Source organism: Pelodiscus sinensis, chromosome 1, assembly GCF_049634645.1.
Source record: "Pelodiscus sinensis isolate JC-2024 chromosome 1, ASM4963464v1, whole genome shotgun sequence".
NCBI lineage: Eukaryota > Metazoa > Chordata > Testudines > Trionychidae > Pelodiscus > Pelodiscus sinensis.
In genome coordinates, this window is record NC_134711.1 from 25,170,785 (window position 1) to 25,195,006 (window position 24,222).

Here is a 24,222-nt window from a genome sequence, read left to right on the forward strand (position 1 = left end):
TGTTAGCTAAATAATATTAGAGGATGGCAACCTGACAGCATCAGGAGTGATGTGTAACTTGTTTGTACCTGTATATAAAGTGGTGTCTTGGAGGGAGTGTCTTTGTCTGGCCTAGGGGGCAATGATGGATTTCCATGTCACTGACTAAGCTGAATCTATTGTCAGGGAGTATATAAGCGCTGTGCCTTGGTAGAGTCCAGTGACAAATGTTAATATACTTAATTTGACAATAAACCTGGCTGGGTGCCTTCAATCCTTATCCGATTCTGTGGTCTTTGGGGGGATCTCTCTGAGTCTGATATGGTGGCTATTTGTGCAAGACAACACGGCACACATACACGCAACCGAATGATTATCACTGATGGAGCAGGAGACCTGTCGACACCACACCAGTAAATCCTGACTATTACATAGGTATCTATGTATGTGCTTTTGGATTCTCAAAATAATACCTTTAAATAGTTACATGTTCTCTCGCAAAACCTAGAGCAGCTCTTCTATTCAGTAGGAATGCCTGGTGGGTTTAAATTTGAAGATTTAATGTGAATGTTTGAGAGAGACAAGAAGTCAAAGTAGTATTAGGAAATATTCTGCCCTAAAACAAGCTGTGGCCTGGGATTATTTTAGTTTTGCTGAAGTTAGGAAAGAAAAAAGAAAACTGGGCTTGTACCAGAAGTGGCTTCAGTTTTATCCACACCTAGACTAGCACCGCTCCAATAATTTAATGAAAACTTTTCCCCCTTCTCCTATTAAGTACCACTAAATGCCCAATTTAAGCCTACAAAAGGTATATTCATAATTAAAACTGAAAAAAGAATTCCTAGATATGCAATCCATAACTTCGAGAGGCACGAGAAGTCAGAAACAATAAAGGAGTTTTTTGTAACCATCTCATGATTGATGTTTCTTTGATCTTGCACTTTCTTTAAAACGCATACACTCTCCTACAAACAGACTTGTTAAAAGGATTTAAAATCAATTCTGGCAGGGCCATGTGCTGATACACCTGCCAGAAAAACTCATGTACAGCTAAGGATGCATGGCACACCATGACCTGGACTCCTCGAAGCTTCTGACGTTCCAGTAGGAGGAAGGCAAGATATTCTGGGGCAAAGGACCACCTTCTATTTGCATTACTCCTTTCCCTGCACTCCAAAATATTAAACAGCCAGTAGAATTTTTTTTCTGCTAACAATCTCCAAAGGCATTTTCAATAGTCAATGGATCCATCCCAACTGAATCAAAGCCTGACCAAGAAAGTTCCCAGATCCAAACACTTGCAATCAAAGTAGGAAGAGTCACAGAACCAAAAGCCTGATAACTTAACATTCTCTAGAACTTCATATAAAACCAAAACAGCTCAATATGTTCCATATGTAGGGATGATTAAGAAATAGAAACAGTTCTCTTAAGTTTGGTTAAGAAAATAATGTCTGCTTTGTGGTTTGTGGCTAGTAAGGAAAAGACCCTTACTAAGGAGACATTGACAATAAGAAGATGAAATTATTCGTCTTGTGCAGTAATGATGGTTCTTCAAAAAGTGTCCCCGATGGGTGCTCCTCTGTGGGTGTGTCTGTGTCCCTGTAGTTCTGGATGGAGACTTTGGTAGCAATATCCATTCACCCTGAACCTACCCTATCCATCCCTTTTGCTTGTGTTGAAGTTAATTAGCATTACATAAGCAAATCACCTTCAATTGCTTCTCTTCCACAAATCTTTTATTGAGAGCTCCATAGAGAGGAGGAATATGGCCTGTGGAGCATCGAGGTAATAATTAAGCCGTATTTGTAACTAGATGAAACTGTTGTTAAGATTGCTCACCAACAGTCAGTGATGACAGAAATATGGAAAGTAAGTCCATTTCCAAAATTGACCATGGGATCCTTTTGTTCATCCCTGGTTATAGGTCAGTGGGCTGGGAAAGAAAAGAAATTATTGGACACTTGAGAGCAGGAGATCCACATATTGGGATAGAGAGTTTGTCCTTCATTACATGAGAGAAGGTAAGGGGGGAAATGGGGAAAGAGTTGGTGGACACGTTGCCAGCTGTGTCAGGTACAGATATCACATGTGTCTCGGCCTGATGGCCGCAATCAGTATGACGCTCACTTTTTCTTTTTTTCTTTTTACTAGGACCGTCAGTAGCACAGGAAATGGGAGAAAGGCATATAGGAGGTCCTTGTCCCATGAGAAAAGGAGAGCGTCTTCTAATGAGTGTTTCCCAAGACTGGCTCCAGAGCAACAGAATGGGTAAATAGTAAACAGGTATATCGTCACGGTCACCCACTGATAGAATATACTGTGAAGCACTGTCAGGTAGGGATGAGAATGAGTAACTAGTTAACCCGTACCAGTAAGCATCGCCCTTAACTGGTTAACTGTTACCCATCAGCAGCCCCACATGAGCTGACAGCCTTACCTCCCCACACTGCTGCCCCACACAAGGCTGCCGACTCCCAGCCCAGCATCAGGTCAGGAACAATCCCTGCCTCCTGCCTAATGAGTTGACCAGTTACCTGATTAAATGGGATTTTACAACCCTACTTTCAGGAGGATTGTGTAAATGGGATCTCCATACAGACATATATTAGGTCTTTCCACCAATCAAGGGACTATCTGACCTTGTAGGGCAGCGGTTGCCAACCTTTTTTACGCTGGAGACCAACAAACCCATTCATAAACTTTAGGCAGACTGGTAACATTTTATTTGCATATTTGCCTATTCATTATGCAAATAGTGAATATGCAAATATTACTGGTCTGCCAAAAGCCCTGGCCCCAGAGCTGCTCCAAACAGCTGGCTTCAGGTTCCTATTCTCTCGCCTCTTAGAGTCTCCTACCACAAGACCCCGCCTCCATGCCAGCTTTCTGTTTCAGGCCACATGACCCCGAGGCCCAAACAAAACAAAAATATCATGAAGATCCAACACCATGATAAAAAAGTCTCCGCCATATTAGTCTGTAACTTTAAAAAAGAGCAGTCTTGTGGCATCTTAGAGACTAACAAAAAAAATATATAGTATCATCAAAACCATGATGTTAATTGTGGAAAAGACACAAGTCCTTATGCCTCTTATCTAGCCATCCCAGTAAACTGCAGAACACCGGGTTATTCAAACCATTGTTAGAGTATTACCAGGAAGGAGTACTGGAAGAATACATTTTAAAAGTTTGTTTCTCCTCCTCAAATACTGTTGCAAGGTAATGACATGGTCAGGAAAACTCCAAACTTGTTCAATTTCTCGCACTGGAGTACAGATAACTCCACAGAGTACGGTACAGTGGAGATGCTGGGGAACTGGTAAAAATCAAAGCTGCTTATGTTGGGAATGATAAATACTGGGTTGTGACTGGAAATAATCATTTTTGATATGGCTGCAATACCTGTTATTCTCATTGGCCAAACTATACAACAGTGATAAACAGAAAAACCTTACATCCCAAATCAGTTTTTCATAATATAAGTGAATTACATGCTGAATTCAGATGACAGGAATATGCTTTAAAGGCAGTATCCAAGTCTTGGCATCACATTCCTCCTTTGCACCTGGATTTTAAAAACTTAATCATGAACAAGGAATTCAGGAGTTATTCCTTAGTGGGAAGAAGCATAAAATGTTGGATTACCACACTGATGAGAACTGTCATTCAAAGCTTTGGTACTTCTTTATTTCACAGTGGTAACTAGTTTTGATTTTGTGTTGTTACATTTACAGGTTATACAAGCAGGGGCAGATATAGGGCAGGGAGAACGGGGCAGCCGCCCCGGGCCCCGCGCTTCAGAAAGCCCCGCACATGCACCGTGGCGCCACCGCGCATGCGCATGGCGTCATGGTGCATGCGCCGTGGCAAAGGGGGGACCCCGCGGAATTATGCTGCCCGGGGCCCCGCAAAACAGCCATCTGCCCCTGTATACAAGATATTGCAAAATTGTAGAATAATGTATGAAATGCTTACTGTAGTAAAACACATGAGGTGTGTAGGGATTTACGGTGGAAGCTGTAGAGATGGTTATGAAATTAAAAGAATTAACATTATTTCAAGTTTGGTTAAGAGAATAATTATGGTTTGTGTCGAGTAAGAAAAAGATCCAATCAGCAAGTAAAAGAAAGCCACGAAAATAAAAAGCAGTATTGCTATCATTTGCAGTATGAAAAGGATGTAGTCAGAGCTGCAGTATCAAGAAAATAATAAACGAGTAATAGTAATGAGGGATTTGATCATTAGAAACATAAACAGCTGTGTTTGTGATGGCCAGGAGAATGGCATGGTGACTTGCCTGCCAGGTACAAAGGTTGTGGATCTCGAGACATCTACAAAAACTTCTGTGTAGTGTTGGGGAGGAACCAGTAGTCATGGTACATTTAGGTACCAATGACATAGGGAGTAGGAGAGACAGGGGGTCTAGAGGCCAAATGTATGCAGCTATGTAAGAGATTAAAGTCCAGGACTTCCATGGTAGTATTCTCTGAAATGCTTCCAGTTCCACATGCGTGGCCAGTTAGACAGAAATGCAGGGTCTCAATGCACGGAAGAGACAATGGCATAGGGAGAAGGTTTATTAGGAACTCGGAAACCTTTTGGGACAGAGGAAGCCTAAGCAGTGGTCCCTAAACTTTTAGGGATTGCACCTCCTTACACTTGTCCCCATATGCCCCAGACACAAGAATGGGGCTGCAGCTTGGGTGCAGTGGGCCACAGAGAAGGATAAGGGGGGTGTTGAGTAGGAATGTAAAAGGTTAACGGGTAGGGGCCAGAGCATTCCCTATCTGTGGTAATCCTATGGTGGTCCAGGCTCCACAGGAGCTGGCTGCAGAACCTTAGTGCAGCCAGCTCCCTGGGGCCACAGCTGGGCGTGGGCCAGGAGGGGAGCTGCAGCTGAGGTGAAAGTGTAGTCACAGCTGAACTGTGGTGGGGGCCAGGTGCCAGGCCCACAGCCTTGTGCAGCTATGCTTCTGGCCCTATCCCGAGCCTTGGCTCTGGGAACAGAACCATGGCCAAACTAGAGCCTGGCATGAGGCCAGGAGTGAAGTTGCATCAAGGCTGGGCATGGGGACAAGGGTAAGGCCAAGAGCTGGGAACGTGGCTTGGGGCAGGATTGGAGCAGATCTGGGGCCAAGCAGGGTCTGAGGGGCACTTACTCCCCATGCTCAAGGGGACTGGCCTGGGCCCCTCTGCACCTCCCTATCAGACGTTCCTCTATGTATCTTGGTCAAATGCTTATAAATGTTTTATTGCTGCTTAGATGTAATACATTGCTTATTATTTAGGTTCTCGGGCATGCTTATTGGAATTACATACATACTATTTGACCCAGTGGTGGACAACCTGCAGCCCGTTAGGGTTCCACATGCAGCCCACACACCCCCTCTTTGGCCTCTTCCCCCAAGCCTCTTGCACACTAAGCTGTGCACTTGCTTACTTTTCCCCCTCCCTCACAGCACTTTCGGTACACCATAAATCAACTGACTCATGCTCTCTCTCCGCACCTCCTCTTTCCAGAGCATGAATACTGCAAAGCAGCTGATTCCTGGCATTCAAGCTTTGGGAGGGAGGGGAAGGAGCAGGGACAGATTGCAATTCAGCAGATTCATGGCACTCCAAAGATGAGGTGAGGGAGGGGGAAGAGTAAGTGCACAGCTTCAGTGTGTGTGGCCCACTCAGACGAAGGAGAGTCACTCATGCAGACCACTCGCTAGTCTTAGTTGTCCATTGCTGATTTGGCCTCTATCTTTAATTATACATTATTTTATTAATTAGTGTTTGGTGGTTTCCTATAACAACAACAAATATTATTAAAAATTCCGACAACTTAGTTCCTCTGATGCTTTCTGGCCAGTGACAGTTTGTAAGCATGTTTTATCTTCTTCAGTCAAGTTGCATTTGAAACAAAAGACCCCTTTAAATCAATCCTTAAATGCAGTTGTTCTTCCCTCAACCTTCTTCATAGCTTTCTGTGAATGACTTTCCAAAAAGTATGTGCTTCAACAGTGCCCTCTGATCTACCTGATGGGTTGACTTATTCAGTGTTCAGATATGAGGCACTCTCAGTCCCATCAGTTCTACCACAGTATTTGACACAGAGAAGGAAACAGACATTCTGGGTTTTCAATGCCTCTTCCATAGGCAGCAGCCTGGACCTTCCTTGAGAGGTAAAGGACACAAATGGCACAGCTGCAGGGGAGAGTGATTTAAATAACTGTTTAACATCACTTCATTTTGTTAATTGATTGAAGCTTTGTAAACTTAAATTTGATTTGGGCCACTGGTACTACAGTTTAAACTGACAATGACCCAAATTATAAATGCTGGGGTGGGGTGTTTTATTTTTTTTAAATCTACTCATGCAAGGGTCTCATATGAATTTTACAAAAATATAAATAATTGAAAATATTGAAAATTAAAGTGTCGAGGCTGAAAATACACGTAATTAACTTTACTTACATGCAAAGTGCAACTGACTATAATGAGACAACTCCAGTTCTTAAATATGTGCATAATAGTTTGCAGCAACAGAGGCTACAATTGTATTTTTACACACAGGACAGTGTCAAAAACAGAAAGCTAAAACTGGACTTCTAAGCCCACATTTAAGTAAATGTGAAATTTTCACAGGCTCCTAAATTACTCAGGTACACAACCTCATGAAGAAACTTGCACAAGTACACACAGATATCATCTTTCTCTCCAAATGCAAATGGATGGACACCATACCAAATGGACTGAAGGAGAAAAATCCATTGCAATCAACATACTGCACACACTACGGTGAGAGATTATGCCATATACTATCAAAGAAACTGAGGAACCACCTGATCAGCATCCTGTACAGCAAACAGGAAAACATCAAAAAGAGCTCTCCAATCTGGAGACTTTCATAAAAAAACAACCTTCCACACAAACTTCCACACAGCTGGAGTTTACTAAAATAAGGCAGGAGATATACATTACATACTTCATTTCTCTACAGAGGAAAAGGGAAGGTAAGCGGTCTAAAATCCTACCTACCACATGGGGCCACAACAGTGGTACCCCTAACTCACCCAGCAATATCATGAATCTATCCAACTACACACTCAGCCCGGCAGAAGAATCTGTCCTATCTCGAGGACTCTCTTTTTGCCCCACCACCCTCACAAACATGATACAGTTCTGCAGTGATCTGGAAGCCTACTTTCGCTGTCTCCAACTCAAAGAATACTTTCAACACAATACTGAACAGTGCACTGACACACAGATACCCTCCCACCAACAGCACAAGAAGAACAACTCCACATGGACTCCTTCTGAGGGTCGAAATGACAATCTGGACCTATACATAGAATGCTTCCGCCGACGTGCACAGGCAGAAATAGTGGAAAAACAGCATCGCTTGCCTGGTAACCTCAGTCGTGCAGAATGCAATGCCATCCACAGCCTCAGAAACAACTCTGACATTATAATCAAAGAGGCTAATAAAGGAACTGCTGTTGTCATCACAAACAGGTCTGACTACCAAAAGGAGGGTGCCAGACAACTCTCCAATACCAAACTCTACAAGCCACTATCTTCAGATCCCACTGAAGAGTACACTAAGAAACTGCACCTTCTGCTCAGGACACTCCCTACACAAACACAGAACAAATCAACATACCCTTAGAGCCCCAACTGGGGTTATTCTATCTACTACCAAAGATCCACAAACCTGGAAATCCTGGATGCCCCATCATCTCGGGCATTGGCACTCCCACTGGAGGACTGTCTGGATATGAGGACTCTCTACTCAGAGAGCACGTCATCAGCACTCCCAGCTATCTCCGTGACACCACTGATTTCCTGAGAAAACTACAATGCATTGGTGATCTTCCAGAAAACACCATCCTAGCCACCATGGATGTAGAGGCTCTCTACACAAACATCCCACACATATACAAGCTGTCAGGAACAGTATCCTTGATGATGTCACAGCACAATTGGTGGCTGAACTCTGTGACTTTATCCTCACACACAACTATTTCAGATTTGGTGACAATATATACCTCCAAACCAGTGGCACTGCTATGGGCTCCTGTATGGCCCCACAATATGCCAACATTTTTATGGCTGACCTGGAACAACACTTCCTCAGCTCTTGTCCACTAACACCCCTTCTCTACCTATGCTACATTAATGACATCTTCATCATCTGGACCTATGGGAAGGAGACTCTGGAAGAATTCCACCACAATTTCAACAGCTTCCACCCCACCATCAACCTCAGCCTGGACCAGTCTACACAAGAGATCCACTTCCTGGACACCACGGTGCAAATAAGTGACAGTCACATAAACACCACCTTATACCAAAAACCTACCGACCACTATGCCTACCTTTATGCCTCCAGCTTCCATCCCAGACACACCACACGATCCATTGTCTACAGCCAAGCACTAAGGTACAACCACACCTGCTCCAACCCCTCAGACAGAGACCAACACCTACAAGATTTTCACCATGCATTCTTGAAACTACAATACCCACACGAGGAAGTGAGGAAACAGATTAACAGAACCAGACATGTACCCAGAAGCCTCCTACTACAAGACAAGCCCAAGAAAGAAACCAACAAAACACCACTGGCCATCACCTACAGTCTACAGCTAAAACCTCTCCAACGCATCATCAGTGATCTACAACCCATCCTGGACAATGATCCCTCACTTTCACAGGCCTTGGGAGGCAGGCCAGTCCTTGCCCACAGACAGCCCGCCAACCTAAAGCAAATTCTCACCAGCAACTATACACCGCACCACAGTAACTCTAACTCAGGAACCAATCCAGGCAACAAAACTCGGTGCCAACTCTGCCCTCATATCTACACCAGAGACACTATCACAGGACCTAACCAAATCAGCCACACCAGCACTGGTTCATTCACCTGCACGTCTACCAATATAATATACGCCATCATGTGCCAGCAATGCCCCTCTGTGCTACATACATTGGCCAAACTGAACAGTCCCTACGCAAAAGAATAAATGGATACAAATCAGATATTAGGAATGACAATATACAAAACCTGTAGGAGAACACTTCAATCTCCCTGAATACACAGTAGCATATTTAAAGGTTGCCATCCTGCAGCAAAGAAACTTCAATACCAGACTTCAAAGAGAAACTGCTGAGCTACAGTTCATCTGCAAATTTGACACCATCAGTTTAGGATTAAATGAAGACTGTGAATGGCTAGCCAAGTACAAAAGCAGTTTCTCCTCTCTTGGTATTCACACCTCCACATCAGCTGCTAGAAGTGGGCCTCACTCTCCCTAACTGAATTAACCTTGTTATCTCTAGCCTTATTCTGGCCTGCATATTTATACCTGCCTCTAGAAATTTCCACTATATGCATCTGACATACTGGGTCTTTGCCCACGAATGCTTATGCTTCAATATATCTGTTAGTCTATAAGGTGCCACAGGACTCCTTGTCACTTTTTCAGGTACTCAAGCCTCACCGATTCCTTATCCAAAGTTTGCAGTTTCTATGGTTTGTATATTTATCAGTCTTGTATCTGGGTTCATGTTATTCTCAGAGTAAGGGTGCTCATGCAATTTTAGAAGTGTGAAAATTCCTAAGTAGAAAATAAATCTATGTAAAATCTGAAATTCTTATTTGGAAATTAATTAAAGTAACAAGTGCATATATCCAGTTTATCACTGGGAAAAATTTAAAGAATTAACATGGAAATAAAAATTATGATTTAAACGTAAATGGATTTAAATTATAAATATCATGATTTAAATTAGGGCTGTACATTTGTGGATGTTAATGCCAGCGACTAACACAGGGCAGAATTAATCCCTTAAAAAAATTAACTTGTGTTAATCACAGAGGTCAGTAAACCAGCATGATCTGCTTTAGAGACCATCTCTGGTAAGGCACAGTAATGCAAACCGCCACCAGAGGGTGCACAGAAAAACAAAGCAGCCAGAAAGGAGGAAAAAACCCTGAAGCTGTAGTTCCGTCTCCAGTGGAGAAGTAAACAAGAGAAGTAAAGACCCTGACTAGAGTTGCCAGATACTTTCACAAAAAATCCCAAACATGGCGGGGGGGAAGGACGGGGGACAATTGGTTGAGAAAAAAAAAAATTGTTGAATTAAAAAAAGTCACTGCGCCTTTAAATCAACACACTCCATACTCCCCGCTCCCGCCCCCTTCCCGCTGGCCTTCCATCAGAGAAAAATCAGAGAATACCGGACATTTCAATTTGTGTCACTGGTCAGTTTAAACTATAGTACTGGACAGGGGCCACAAATACCAGACTGTCTGGGCAAACACCCGTCCCTCTCCATTCCCAGGTGACCATATTTTTTAAAATAAAACAGCCTGGGGGGTGAGGGAGACTTGCTCAAACTGTCCGTCCCCCTCCCTCAGAAAGCCACCCTCTTTGCCCTAGGACTGAGCCTCCTGAACTCTGCACTGCCCACGGTGGGGTCTACTCCTCCCCTGAGCTTGGGGGCTGACCCCTACGGCTGCGCCTTATGCCACCTGCAGTTGGGGACTGAGCACCCCTCCCCCCCCAAACTCTGCATTACCCATGGCAGAGTCTACCCAACTCTGGCCCTGTGCCGCCCGCAGCTGGGGCTAAGCTAAAAAGGACTCTTGAATAGGACACAAATATATTGATTATATAGAAGAATTTAAGTTCAGCTTTCATGATGGAATTTGCACTACAATACCGTACTTCAGTGAGGTGAACTGAAGCTTTTTTTTATAATGTAAATGTTTTGTAATAAAAAATAAATATAAAATGAGCACTATACACTTCATATTCCATGTTGTAATTTAAGTCAATATATTAGATATAGAAAATATCCAAAATATTTAAATACAGGCAGTCCCCGAGTTACGCGAATCCGACTTATGTCGGATCCGCAGTTACGAACGGGGCCCTCTCCCTGGTCTCCAGCAGAGCAGGGAGAGGAAGCAAAGCGGCGGAACACACGGGCAGCGGACAGCCCAGACGCGTCTGGGCTGTCCGCTGCCCACGTGCTCTGCCGCTTTGCTCTGCTTTGCTCCCCGTCCCCCTAGTCTGCAGACCAGGGGGACAGGGAGCAAAGCGGCGGAACACGCGGACAGCCCAGACGCGTCTGGGCTGTCCGCTGCCCGCGTGCTCCGGGGCTTTGCTCTGCTTTGCTCCCCGTCCCCCTGGTCTGCAGACGCCTGGGGCAGAGCAGCTGGGGTGTTGCCGGGTTGGTCCAGTAGCGCCCAAAGCGGCGCTACGGGACCAACCGGCAGCGCCCCAGCTGCTGTACCACAGGCGTCCGGAGCAAAGCCGCGGAGCACGGGGGCAGCGGGACAACCCAGACGTGCCATGGCTGTCCTGCTGCCCTCGGGCTCTGCGGCTTTGCTCTGCTTTGCTCCCCGTCCCCCTGGTCTGCAGACCAGGGGGACGGGGAGCAAAGCGGCGGAACACGCAGGCAGCGGGCAGCCCAGACGTGTCTGGGCTGTCCGCTGCCTGCGTGCTCCGGGGCTTTGCTCTGCTTTGCTCCCCGTCCCCCTGGTCTGCCCGCTGCCCGCGTGTTCCGCCGCTTTGCTCCCCATCTCCCTGGTCTGCAGACCAGGGGGACGGGGAGCAAAGCAGAGCAAAGCCGCGGAGCCCGAGGGCAGCAGGACAGCCATGGCGCGTCTGGGTTGTCCCACTGCCCCCGTGCTCCGCGGCTTTGCTCCGGACGCCTGTGGTACAGCAGCTGGGGCGCTGCCGGTTGGTCCCGTAGTGCCGCTCTTGGCGCTACTGGACCAACCCGGCAGCACCCCAGCTGCTCTGCCCCAGGCGTCCCCAAGTCAGCCGCTGCTGAAACTGACCAGCGGCTGACTACAGGAAGCCCCTGCCCCGGGCTTCCTGGAATCAGCCGCTGATCAGTTTCAGCAGCAGCTGACTTGGGGATGCCTGGGGTTCTTAAGTTGAATCTGTATGTAAGTCAGAACTGGCGTCCAGATTCAGCCACTGTTGAAACTGATCAGTTTCAGCAGCGGCTGAATCTGGACGCCAGTTCCGACTTACATACAGATTCAACTTAAGAACAAACCTACAGTCCCTATCTTGTACGTAACCCGGGGACTGCCTGTAGATAGTATTCTTCTTGTTTTACAGTGTGATTAATCGTGCGATTAATCACGATTAATTTTTTTTAATCGCTTGACAGCCCTAATTTAAATTAAAAAAATAAAAATAAATCATTATTTTTCTACACCTTACACAACTGAAGCACAGTTTGAAACCAAGCTTCCTGCCAGTGGCAGTCATGACAATCATCAATACGAATTGATATAATCAGAATCATCAGTTGGCAATGCACAAATTACTTTATAAAGGAGAACCAATCACAAACAAATGGTTCATACAAAAAAAATACCAAAATACTTCTCTTTGAGAATAAGGTTTCCTTTTTAGTTTTCAACATCAATCTTTAAAAAAAGGTAACAAGCCAAGTAACTATTACATAGGAGAATGAGGGTATGTCTACACTGCATTCCTCCTCCAAGAGAGGAATGCAAATGCAGCTGAGCGAAATTGCAAATTAAGCGTGGATTTGAATTTCCCGTGCTTCATTTGCATAATCACGGCTGTCCGCTTTTTCAAAATACCCTATTTCGAAAGAAAAAACGCTGTGTAGTACGCGGTTATTTTGAGAAAAAAAACCTTTCAAAATAACCCTTTCTCCTTATAAAATGAGGTTTAAGGATCATTTCGAAAGAAAGGTTTTTTCCTCAAAATAACCGTGTCTAAACAGCGTTTTTTATCTCAAAATAAGGTATTTTGAAAAAGCAGCTGGATGCAATTATGCAAATGAAGCGCGCGAAATTCAAATCCGCACTTCATTTGAAATTTCGCCCAGCTGCATTTGCATTCCAATCTCAAAGGAGGAATGCAATGTAAACATACTCTGAGTTAGAAAAGATTTCATCACAGCAGACTGTGTGGAAAAGAAATGGTGGCTGATTCCTTATCTACCCTTGCACTAAAAGTTCATCGCTAACAGGGAACACTGTGAAAGGTCACAGTGAGGAAATCAGTAGATGGGACTATCAAGGGAGAATGAGATATTCATTAGAAGTAAATAAACTTTTTCCACTTTATATTACTTTTACAAACTGCCCCAAAAGGATTAAAATATCCTTAAAAGTAAAGTTCCCTCTTCTGTACACCTCAGACAACTACAATTAATGGCTTAATTTTGAAGTAATTTTAAGGTTTTAATTTCTTCATAACAAAAAGCTGCTCGGCCTACGCTAAATTTATATTTCAGCTAACATGACCTTCATCACAATCTTTTTGAAGAGAGCAATAACTGAAATGGCAGTTTATACACACATTAAACTCGCCAACACAATGCATACACTGGATTTGAAAACAGAACCTAGGAGTCCCTATTTCTGCTCAAACACCACCTCTTGCCACCATGATTTTAATTATGAGGTCTCAAGTAATGCTCTTCCATTATAAGTGCTATTTTGAACAGGTGTTTTTCATGGCTTGCTGAAGAGAGCTTTTGAGAATATCTATTAAAATAATATTAGACAAGTAGAAGACTTCACATTATTATTTTAACACAAGTCGTTAAAAGAATATGATCAACTGAGTGAGAAGTGGAACCAGGAAGGAACACAAGTTATACTGCAACTTGACAATATAATGATTCACCCACATACAATGATTCATACCACAATTTTTAAAAAGTAACTTATATTAGTTTAATTCTACTAAACTAATCAAAGACAAAAGGCAAAAAAGTAATGGAATCACAGGGCCCTGTGACACACACAGAAGAAAAAATGCTTTAAATGTACTGTGATGCTTAAAGTGAAACAGCACTCAGAAAGGACAACAGCTGTATATCCATACTTGTGTCACCCAACTATCCTTTCTGCCCTCAGTCTATACACAAATGGTAAGTTGGCAAAAATCAGACACATGATCTAAGTGTTGAGTGCTCACATATCCCATCCCTCACTTTGACCCATATAAAGAAGATGTAAAAAAACAGATAACTGATATTTTCCAGAAAGTGCATGGTGCCAGAAAGTGCATATTCTCTCATAGTTATTTTATATAAGATATCAACAGAACTGGATTAAACAGCAGGACATATGAGGTACACTGAGCATATTTAAGCGGATTCATAGATATTATACTTAATATCCACCACTTTGTTGAGTACACTATTTAATATAAGTGATACAGGGAAATGGTCTTTATTCTGAAACTTCCTGATCTTCAAAGAATGGGTGAGTTCACATATATTGGGACTCTTCTTTAACATGGTGTCCTCACTTAAATGGATATATTTCTTCGGTAATCATAAAAACGTACAGTTTCTCCTTTTGGATAGTACTATGTTTTAAATTAGTGTTGCATAAATACCGTTACCTTTTTTGGTGAAAAACTCCTTGGAATATTTCCCCAACATAGCGTATTTTCGAGGGATTTTTCCCAGCAGTTCAATGATCAATGCTATGTGATCTGCATTGGAGAACATTGCCAGCAAAACAGAAACATACAACAGTTTAATCAGTACACTGCATGCACACACTAACACTGGCCCGGTACAGACAGAAATAGATTGATCCTGGTCAAAAATTATAAGAAAACTAATGAATATGTGGACAAGACACTTTTAATGGCTAATTGAGAAAGGCACTTCCTGCAAAACTTCTTCATCCAAAATCCATTAATTGCAACCTTTAAAGGTAAGATTTTACCAATAAAGTGGTTTAAAAAATATCATAAATCAGGGAGTTCTTCATAGCTTTTTGTTTTTAATTTGTTAATGTTCATGTAGGCGGGATAGATTTTTGTTCTATGACTTGAGAAAATGTTCCTTATTGGTTACAACCAGCAATGACTATTCCACTTCTGTCTGCATCGCGGCGCCTTTCAAAAAGAAGAGGTACTACCTCTGCGATTGAAGAATTCCCGAGAATATTTTCCAGACAGAGCAAAGTGCCTTGGGATATTGCCTAGCAGCTCTATGATGTGTGCTATGTGGTCTATGAAGGAGAGAAAAAAAGGACACAGGAGTGGGAAGGGCAGGGAAAGGAGGGGATAAAAAGAAGAGGAAAGAAACTGGAATTAGTAAAAAATCAGAAATAGTTTCAAATCAACAATGTTTGCAGCAAACCCATGCAGAGGTTTCCAGGATCAGCAGAACTCTGGCATCATTAGGAGTGTTTAGGAACAATGAATGATGCCCATGTTACCACTGCAAAAGGTATCACAAGCAAACAAGCATGGAAATGGACAGGTATACAGATGGAAGCAGGAGTTAATTCTTCTTTTTTTTTTTTTTTAATAAGTAACCAGCTACTTCAAACAATATATACACACAAATATAAACATCTAGTCCAATGTCACTCTAATAAATTAAAACTCAGTTGTGTTGCTTTTTGAAACAAAAATGCTTTGTTATTTTCTCAATCAGGTTTTCACACATATGCAAATCTTACAAGAAAGAACGCTAATTTCTTTAGGCTGCCGTTAAGCAAGATGAATGTGTCTGCTGACGGGGGTTGGCCCAGTTAGTGCTACAGATGGGACTTAAAACTAAAAAGAAAAAATCTGAATTTACAATCTGATACCAAAACACAATGCTTATGAACAATTTACTCAAATACACAGATAAACACTACTGTAAGCTGTTCAAACATCTCAGACGATACATACCCTCATCCCTGGAATAGTCTTCACCAGAATGTGGTTCAAACAAATAATCTCCAGTTGCAAGCTCAAATGCCTAGAAAATAACAAATACATTTATAGGTATTTCAGAATAATTTTTAATATTGGAATTTTGACAGTGAAATGAGAATTACTTTCAAAGCAAGTGTTTCCAAAGGACCTGTAATAAGATTTAAATCACATAAAAAGTTACTTACCTAGGAACTGCAGTTCCTTGAATTCACTGACAGCATAGAGGCACAATCTTGGGAGAAAGTGCATGTGCTTGTGATCAGACCTATCTAGTGCAAGAGCATTAAACCTTTTTCTTTCAGTTAAAAACTCCACTGCCCTCCTATGCTGCAACAACTGATTTTCTGTATATCCAGTAGATTAAAAGCCAAAGCCAGGACCCTTAGAGAGGAGAAAGCAGGGCAATTACCCAGGGCCCCACATCACAGTGGATTCTGCAAAGCTAAGTTGCTTGGGCTTTGGTTTTCAGCCCTGGAAGCCAGTGAGTCTAATGCCAGCTCTTTTTGACGGACACCCTGAAATCTGCTCATGTTCCCCAGGAAGCCCAAACACCTGGCTGAGAACCATTGCTCTCGAAAGCATGCTCCCTTGCAACACTCATGATTCAGCTCTAGTAGCAGAAAGCCTTCACCCCAGTTCATTTCTTTGTACTTAATCAGAATCTATACCTTAGACTGAAGAACTGGACAAAATGGACAAAGTGTGGGAACCTACGCTCACAATCCACCTTGTAATTCCTGGAGTTTGAATTTACTGGGTAAGAAATGTTATCTTTGAGTGTTGTCAACAGATAACTGCTTTTGGGAGGCTAATTAACAACATCAACCCCTAAAGGAGGAGATTCTGAAGAAAGCCAGTTAAATAAAGATTGCTAAGTATTCCCCTTAATTGCACACAAGATTCTGAAACCAAACCAATACAGTAATGCTGCGTCAATGTGTGATTCAAACTATAGTTAGCAGTTTTATGCTTCTCAGAAACGAAAACACTTCTGAGACATGCAGTTTCATCTGCAGGACTCTAACTTTTCAAGATCCAGTGACTGAAAGCTGGTAAAGTTAGAACAGGAAATAAGATACATCTTTTTAACAGTGATGGTAAATTTACCATTTGAACAGATTATCCAGAGATGTACATAAAAACGGCCATAGTGGGTCAGACCAAAGGTCCATCTAGGCCAGTATCCTGACTGCCGACAGTGGCCGATACCAGATGTTCCAGAGGGAGGGAACACAACAGGTAATCATCATGTGATCTCTCTTTTGTCATCCATTTCCAGACAAACAGAGGCTAGGGACACCATTCCTCACCATCATGGCTATCAGCCATTGATGGACCTAATCTCCATGAATCTATCTAGCTCTTTTTTGAACCCTAAATAAACTCTTCATGACTTAGGGTATCTAAATATAGTCGGATGTGTTTCTACTGGGGATGTTAAAAACGGATATTATTGTAAATGTGTAGCCGCAAAAATTTTTAGTGGTCACATGCTGACTCCCCAGGAATGGGGCTGGCAGTCCTTGCGCTCCTGGCTGCAAGATCCCACTCTGAGGGAGCCAGCTGCCACCCCATGCTGCAGACTGTCATACAGAGTCAGCAGCTCAGGGCAGCATCCAGCTCTCTAGGAGCTGGAGAGTGCAGAGAGTCAGCTTCTTGTGCATACCGGCTCCTGCCGTAAAAAGATACAGAGGCGCGGGGCAGTTCTTGCCTGATACAGAGGCAGCACTGTGGGAGCATGAGCTGGCATATAACCATCTGGGTAACCCATAAGCTTATGCTTATGGGTTACCTGTTTAAACAGCTACACTCTTACATCCCTAGTTTCTATCTAGTTCAATTACAAGTTGTTCAGTTAGGTATAGGAATCCATGAATTAAATTCTATGTCTTATGATATGAATAAAGGAAGTCAGATTAGGACATCATAATGGTCCCTCGAGGCCTGAAGATGAAGATGAAGGAACCCCTCTTGAATTCAATGGCAAAATTCTTCATAATACAAAGAAAATTAAGATTTCATGCCATGAATTCATAACATAATGCATCCTAAAAGCTCCAAGGCACAGAAACACCTGCCAAGGTATACACATATGTATACAAATTTTGATCCATTTAGACAATCCCTGGGCAAAAACTTTCTTTCCCTAAATTTATCCAGATAGCCTACAAGTCACCTATGTGATTTACAGAAAAATGTAATTCTAAGTAGGGAAACACTGTCAGACACATTTTACTGAAACAATAAAAACATTAAACTGAATTTTTCAAGGTCACAGAGTGGGTCAGTGATTTACACATGTCCGGCAACATGTTGTATTCAAAGCTATTAAATTCAGGGGCTTCAGACCTAGAAAAATAATACTGCCCTGAGACAGAGACAATTTGGAAAATGAACTGGAAATTCCAAAGTCAAGGTAGGAACTCTGAGAAGCAGAAATAGCAAGCTCAAATTAGAGTTGAGGTGATAACTCAGTCATGCCTGATTGCCCTGAAGACTCTTGGTAACAGAGATAAAAAGGCATACCAGAAGGCATCATTTAAAAAGTAGAAGTAAAATCCTAGTGAGGAAAATAGAAAGGAGCATAAACTCTCTCAAATTAAGTGTAAAAATATAATAAGGAAAGCTTAAAAAAATAGTTTTAAGAACAGCTAGACACAAACGCAGAAAGTAATAGCAATTTTTTTTTAAGTACATCATAAGCAGGAAGCCTCCTAAACAATCAGTGGGGCCACTGGACGATCAAGACACCAAAAGGAACACTCAATGACAATAAGGCCATTGCAGAGAACCTAAATGAATTCTTTGCTTCAGTCTTCAAGCTGAGGATGTTAGGGAGATTCCCAAACATGAACCATTCTTTTCAAGTGACAAATCTGAGGAGTTGTCCCAGACTGAGGTGTCATTAGAGGAGATTTTGAGACAAATTGATAAACTTAACACTAACAAGTCACCAGGGACAGATGGCTGGCATTCAACCAAAAGTTCTGAAAGAACTCAAATGTGAAACTGCGGAACTATTAACTGTGATCTGTAACCTAACCTTTAAATCAGCTTCCATACCTAATGACTGGAATATAGCTAATGTGATGCCAATATTTTAAAAGTCCTGTAGAAGTGATCCTGACAATTACAGACCAATAAGTCCAACATCAGTACTGGGCAAATTAGCTGAAACTGTAGTTAAGAATAGAATGTCAGACACATAGATGAACATAATTTGTTGGGGGAAAGTCAACATGGATTCTGTAAAGGAAAATCATGCCTTACTAATCTACTAGAGTCTCTGAGGGGGATCAATAAGCATGTGGACAAAGGGGATCCAGTAGATATAGTATACTTAGATTTGTAGAAAGCCTTTCACAAGGTCCCTCACCAAAGGCTCTTAAGTAAAGTAAGTTATCATGGAATAAGAGGGAAGGTCGGTTCATGAATTGATAACTAGTTAAAAGACAGGAAACATAGGGTAGGAATAAATGGTAAGTATTCACAGCAGAGAGTGGTGTCCCCCAAGGGTCTGTCCTGGAACCAAACCTATCCAATTTATTTATAAATGATCTAGAGAAAGGGGTCAACAGGGAGGTGGCAAAATTTGCAGATGATATGAAACTGCTCAAGATAGCTAAGATCAAAGCAGACTGTGAAGAGCTTCAAAAAGATCTCACCAAACTAAGTAATTGGGCAACAAAATGGCAAATAAAATTTAATGTTGATAAATGTAAAGTAATGCACATTGGAAAAAATAATCCCAACTATAGATACAATACGATGGGGACTAATTTAGATACAACTACTCAAGAGAGAGATCTTGGGAGTCATTGTGGATAGTTCTCTGAAAACATCCATTCAATGTGCAGCAGCAGTCAAAAAAGCAAAGAGATTGAGGTTTTTTTTTTTTACCATGATCCTTCAGAAAAATCATAATCCAAATCAGATGAAAGTGAGAAGCCATCCATGGCCACCTGGATCTAAGGAGGAGATGTCCTCACTAATGCAGAAGATGGTACCAGATTTCTTAACAGAATGTGTATGAAATGTAGCTGGTCTTTAAGAATCTCAAAAGAGTCCTATATTTTAAAAATTGATTCCCAGATAGCAAAGTTCATATAGGTAGAGATTATGTGGTGTGTCAAAATTAATTTCTTGGAGCAGAATAAGTATGTGTGGGAAGAAAAAACTGATGAGCAGAAACTCTATTAACAAATGTATGGGGGGACGGAGACCTAGGATATTGAAGTCACAGGCAGAGGTGTTTTGCACCCAAGAATAGTCAGTGTGAGCCTCAAGCCTCATCAGATCCATGCTTATTGTTCTACTTCAGTGCAGAACAGAAACTTGGTAACACCTCAAACCTGATTCAGCTTCTCCCTTTGTCTTCTTGGGTAGCTTTGACTCCATGCTTTACACAGTGCAGGTTTCTATTTGTTTGTATAGTATACTGACTGGATAATACAAAGTGAATGGAACTGACAAGGCTGGACTGTGATGCTGAATCTAATACTGACAATCAAACAATTGTTATTCAAACAATCAACATTAAATAACCAGAATAACAATTAAAAGTTTGCTAACTATAGTAGCAAGGAAAGAAATGGCCACAACAAAGAGGATTCAAAACTTTTGGTCTGTGACAGTCAAAAGGCTCTGGAGTTGGGTTACAGTTACTTTTCCTTATATAAATTTACATCCAGATGGTTGGTGCCTCAGAAAGCAAGCACAGAGCCATAGTAGATCAGTGCCAAGACAGCTTGCACTCCTAGGGAACTGTGCTATCATTATTTATGTCTACAATACAAACGAGGAGGTAATTCCCCACTTGTGTACACATATTCACACTAGCCCAAAACTGTTTTGAATACATAGTCAACACAGCCAAGTTGTGCCTCCACTACTGCTACTTGTGCAACTATGGCTGAGCAGTTATTTTACACTTGTGCTAGCTTGCAAAATATGTGTATTGGGGATGTTAACATGTAGACAAGTATACAATTAACTGATAAGCCTAAGCAGCAAGCCCAGGGAGCAAGAGTTGGTGTTGGGGGGAGCTGGTTTAAAAGCCTGTCCCCCCAGCACCAGCACTGCAGTGCTGCCTTTTCCCCCTGCTGCTGCCTCTATCAGAGGCAATGCGGGGGGGAGAAGAGGGAGGGCAGGGCAGGCTGCTTTGAAGCAGACTCTGTCCACAGCAAGCCCAGGCCAGTCACAGGCAGAGGCTGAGTGGCAGCAGCAGTCCCTGAACTCAAGGGGCCACAGCTCCTTGCAGAGCAGCCTTCCTCCATGGAAAGCTTCTCCCTCCTCCCAGACAGGGGCTGCTGCTGCCACCCCGCGCTGCTGCCTCTGTATCAGCATTAAGACATTAAGAAAAAGTTCCTAACTGTCAGGGTGGTCAAACACTGGAATAAATTGCCCAGGGAGGTTGTGGAATCTCCATCTCTGGAGATATTTAAGAGTAGGTTAGATAAATGTCCATCAGGGATGGTCTAGACAGTATTTGGTCCTGCCATTAGGGCAGGGGACTGGACTCGATGACCTCTCGAGGTCCCTTCCAGTCCTAGTATTCTATGATTCTAAGATTACATTGTTCTTTGAAGTAAATATTGACCTTAAGTTTACCTTGATCTATGTTTATCTCTTGAATCAATAAATCTTGATATTCACTTTAGCAGTTAATGTCTCTTTATACTTTGTTAATTTCATTATACATGTGTGAGCTAAGACACAACAAAATTCACTGAGTTCCCAAAGACCAGTGATCTTCAGTGACCTCCCTGGAATTATCAGTTGGCAATTTCTCAAAGGTATCAAAAGAAAAACAAATCTAAATGTAAGTGTTTGAAGGAGATCATAGCAGTTTTAGCAGCAGAATTTGCTCATAGAAGGCATTCCACGTATAAGAGGAGTCATGGAAGGAATTGCAAAAACACAGATTATGACAGAAGTATAATAAGACCATTTGTTCCCTGTAGAATTCTTTCTGTGTACAGCATTCTTCAAAGCAAAGCAGCAGTCACTAGTTAACAAAAGCAATGAATACTGCCCATATCTGCCGATGGAAAAATTTGCACACGGGTATTTTACTTTGTGCACAGCATCTCTTACTGGAATCTAAATTTGTTTCACTTAATAGCTTTCTAAACTGTTTACTAACTTGCAGCATCTCTCCTCCATTTCAAAATGCAAGGCAAGCTGCTTTCTCTGATTCTAGTATCAGTCTATCATCTGCCTCCTTCCTATGGAACAATATTAATTCTGCCATATTTTATATTTGTTTTATATTTTTTTCCTTAGTGATATTACTACCACCACCTGAGAAACCATGAGCATCTCATTTGTTTTGCAACCAGACTTGGAATTCTCCAGGTTTTTTAAAAGATGCCAGTTCCTGTGCAAAGTAAGAAAGTTTGTTACACACCTTGGTATTAGGGATGTAAAATCCCATTTAATTGGTTAACCGTTTAAAGGTAGTGTTTAAGCAGATAACCGATTAGAGGGGGAGCGGGTGTGGGGACCGTTACAGCCCTGTTGGGCTGCTGTGGCCTCTTGACTGCCACAGTCAGACTGGAACGGGCCTCCGATTATAGGCAAGGGCTGCTCCAGCCCCACTGCTCCTGGCCCCTGCACAGGCTGCTCCTGGGTACTGGTGAACCATTACCTGGCAAGCAACACCTGTTAAAGGTGATGCTTCTCAGGTAACTAGTTACCAGTTCATATCCTTACCCGGTATGTACTTTTTACATGCACCAACATGATGGTATCTTCGGGTTCATGAAGTGCCTTTGGAAACACATACACTCTCTCTAAAATTCTTGATAAGAAAATTAAGAGAACTACTACAGCATTCTCTTAGAGGAGAGAATGTGAGTACATATATTTGGTCCCAAACCTGCATACATTTGCATATGTTTAACTTTAATAATGTGAGTAATCCCATTAATTTGAATGGGACTGCTACAATGGGAATGCTAAACCTGCGTGTTTGCAGGACTGGAACTTTACACTGTAATAAAATTATTTAATAGAATTCTCCCCTCATTTTAGAAGGATGTCCACTCCACAAAAACATCCCTCCCACTACCCAGGTTCCCCAACATAGCGTATTTTCGAGGGATTTTTCCCAGCAGTTCAATGATCAATGCTATGTGATCTGCAAAAAAGCCAAGTACAAGTTTCCTCCTGCCATCCTACAGTTATGTTTTGTTTCCTATTGCTCACTTCTAAAAGTTGTTGTTTATAAATGCAATAGTGCTGTTTTTCTTCAGTAATCCAAATCTCTCTGAAAGCCACTTTTACTGAGTGCCAACATATACCCACAGAAACATAACAGAAAGAGTTTCTCCTATGATCAGGCTCCCCTAGTAGCCTTGCACTTTAATGACTTGTCCCGCACCAGGGCATTAGTCAGACCAGGAGAGATACTCTGCCACTGGCCCCCTAGCTCACCACCAGATCCACTTCTGGCCTGTTATCCTCCTGCCAACTCTGCTAGGCTGTCGTGTGGCCCTGGCTTCCCTCCTGGGTTGCCGCACTGCCCCAGACCCAATTTCACTGATGCCAATATGCAACTATGAAATATAGTGTGCTGATGATATTATTGACAGGTATTATGATTTTATTCTGGTTTCTTTTGAATAGAAAATGCACCCTTGAGAAAAGGCAAATTATCAGTTATTTGTACGAAACCTAATAATGTGTTCTAAACAACCTACTTGATTTAAAACGTTCATAGTGAAGTGAATGAAGCTTGCTAGATTGTAATGTACAGTATGATGGGGAGAGGAAGATGAATATAAACATTTAAGGAAAGCACCAGACCATTTCTGCTGTTCACCAGAACACACGTCCAGACTCTTATTCTTCTTTCTCCTGCTATTAAAGCTTCTTTACTTTTTTCCTTTTAATCCTTTCTAAAACTTATTTTTATCAGTTTCCCTTCTACAACTAACTTTCCACCTCTTGATATATAAAGTATGAGATACACAGTCTTTTCCTTATATTATGTAAACATTTTTTTAAACATTTTGGAACTTACAGAAAGCATACACCTAACCCGCTCAATCAAAAAAAGCTTATTTTCATGTTATTTCCATTGTCTTCTCTCCTCTTTTCTGTATGTTATCTATGGTTTCTTCCTGCAAGCTGCTGAGTACCCACAACTCCCACTAGATTCAGTGGAAGTTGCACATAATCAGAACCTCTCAGGATATGGCTCTCACACCAACAGTTAGAGCACCAAGTAGACAAGCAGAGCTGTAAATGTTTCACACAGGAGTTGTTTTGATTCATAAAACTTGCAAAGTGTTCAAATGCAGAGAGCTGGGAGAGCTTTTAAATTCCTTGAACCACTTCATACCTGACAATTTAAAGGATCCAAAGTTGATGCCTACAGAGTTTGGAATGTATAAGGTACAAGAAGCCCACAGTAGCAAATAACTGCACTTAAAGCTTGTGGGCCTTGTAAGCTGGATAGCAGTCTGACAAGTCACTAGCAAGCTAATGACAAAGTTAGCTAGATAGG

The 24,222-nt window shown here is 42.1% G+C and overlaps 1 protein-coding gene across 19 annotated transcripts in view; it reads right to left on the reverse strand.

The window, feature by feature from the left end:
* SRPK2 (SRSF protein kinase 2) overlaps positions 1-24,222 on the reverse strand; it is a 249,951-nt gene that overhangs the window by 14,904 nt on the left and 210,825 nt on the right. For 13 of the 19 annotated variants that reach the window (XM_075911279.1, XM_075910971.1, XM_075911389.1 and 10 more), the window contains 3 exons: positions 15,684-15,753; positions 14,918-15,010; positions 14,391-14,483 (listed from right to left, as the gene is read on the reverse strand). In XM_075911279.1, coding sequence (XP_075767394.1) covers positions 14,391-14,483; positions 14,918-15,010; positions 15,684-15,753 — 256 coding nt within the window. Of the gene's footprint in view, positions 1-14,390; positions 14,484-14,917; positions 15,011-15,466; positions 15,564-15,683; positions 15,754-24,222 lie in introns of those variants that run through there. The other 6 variants (XM_075910702.1, XM_075911209.1, XM_075910834.1 and 3 more) reach the window with 3 other exon arrangements.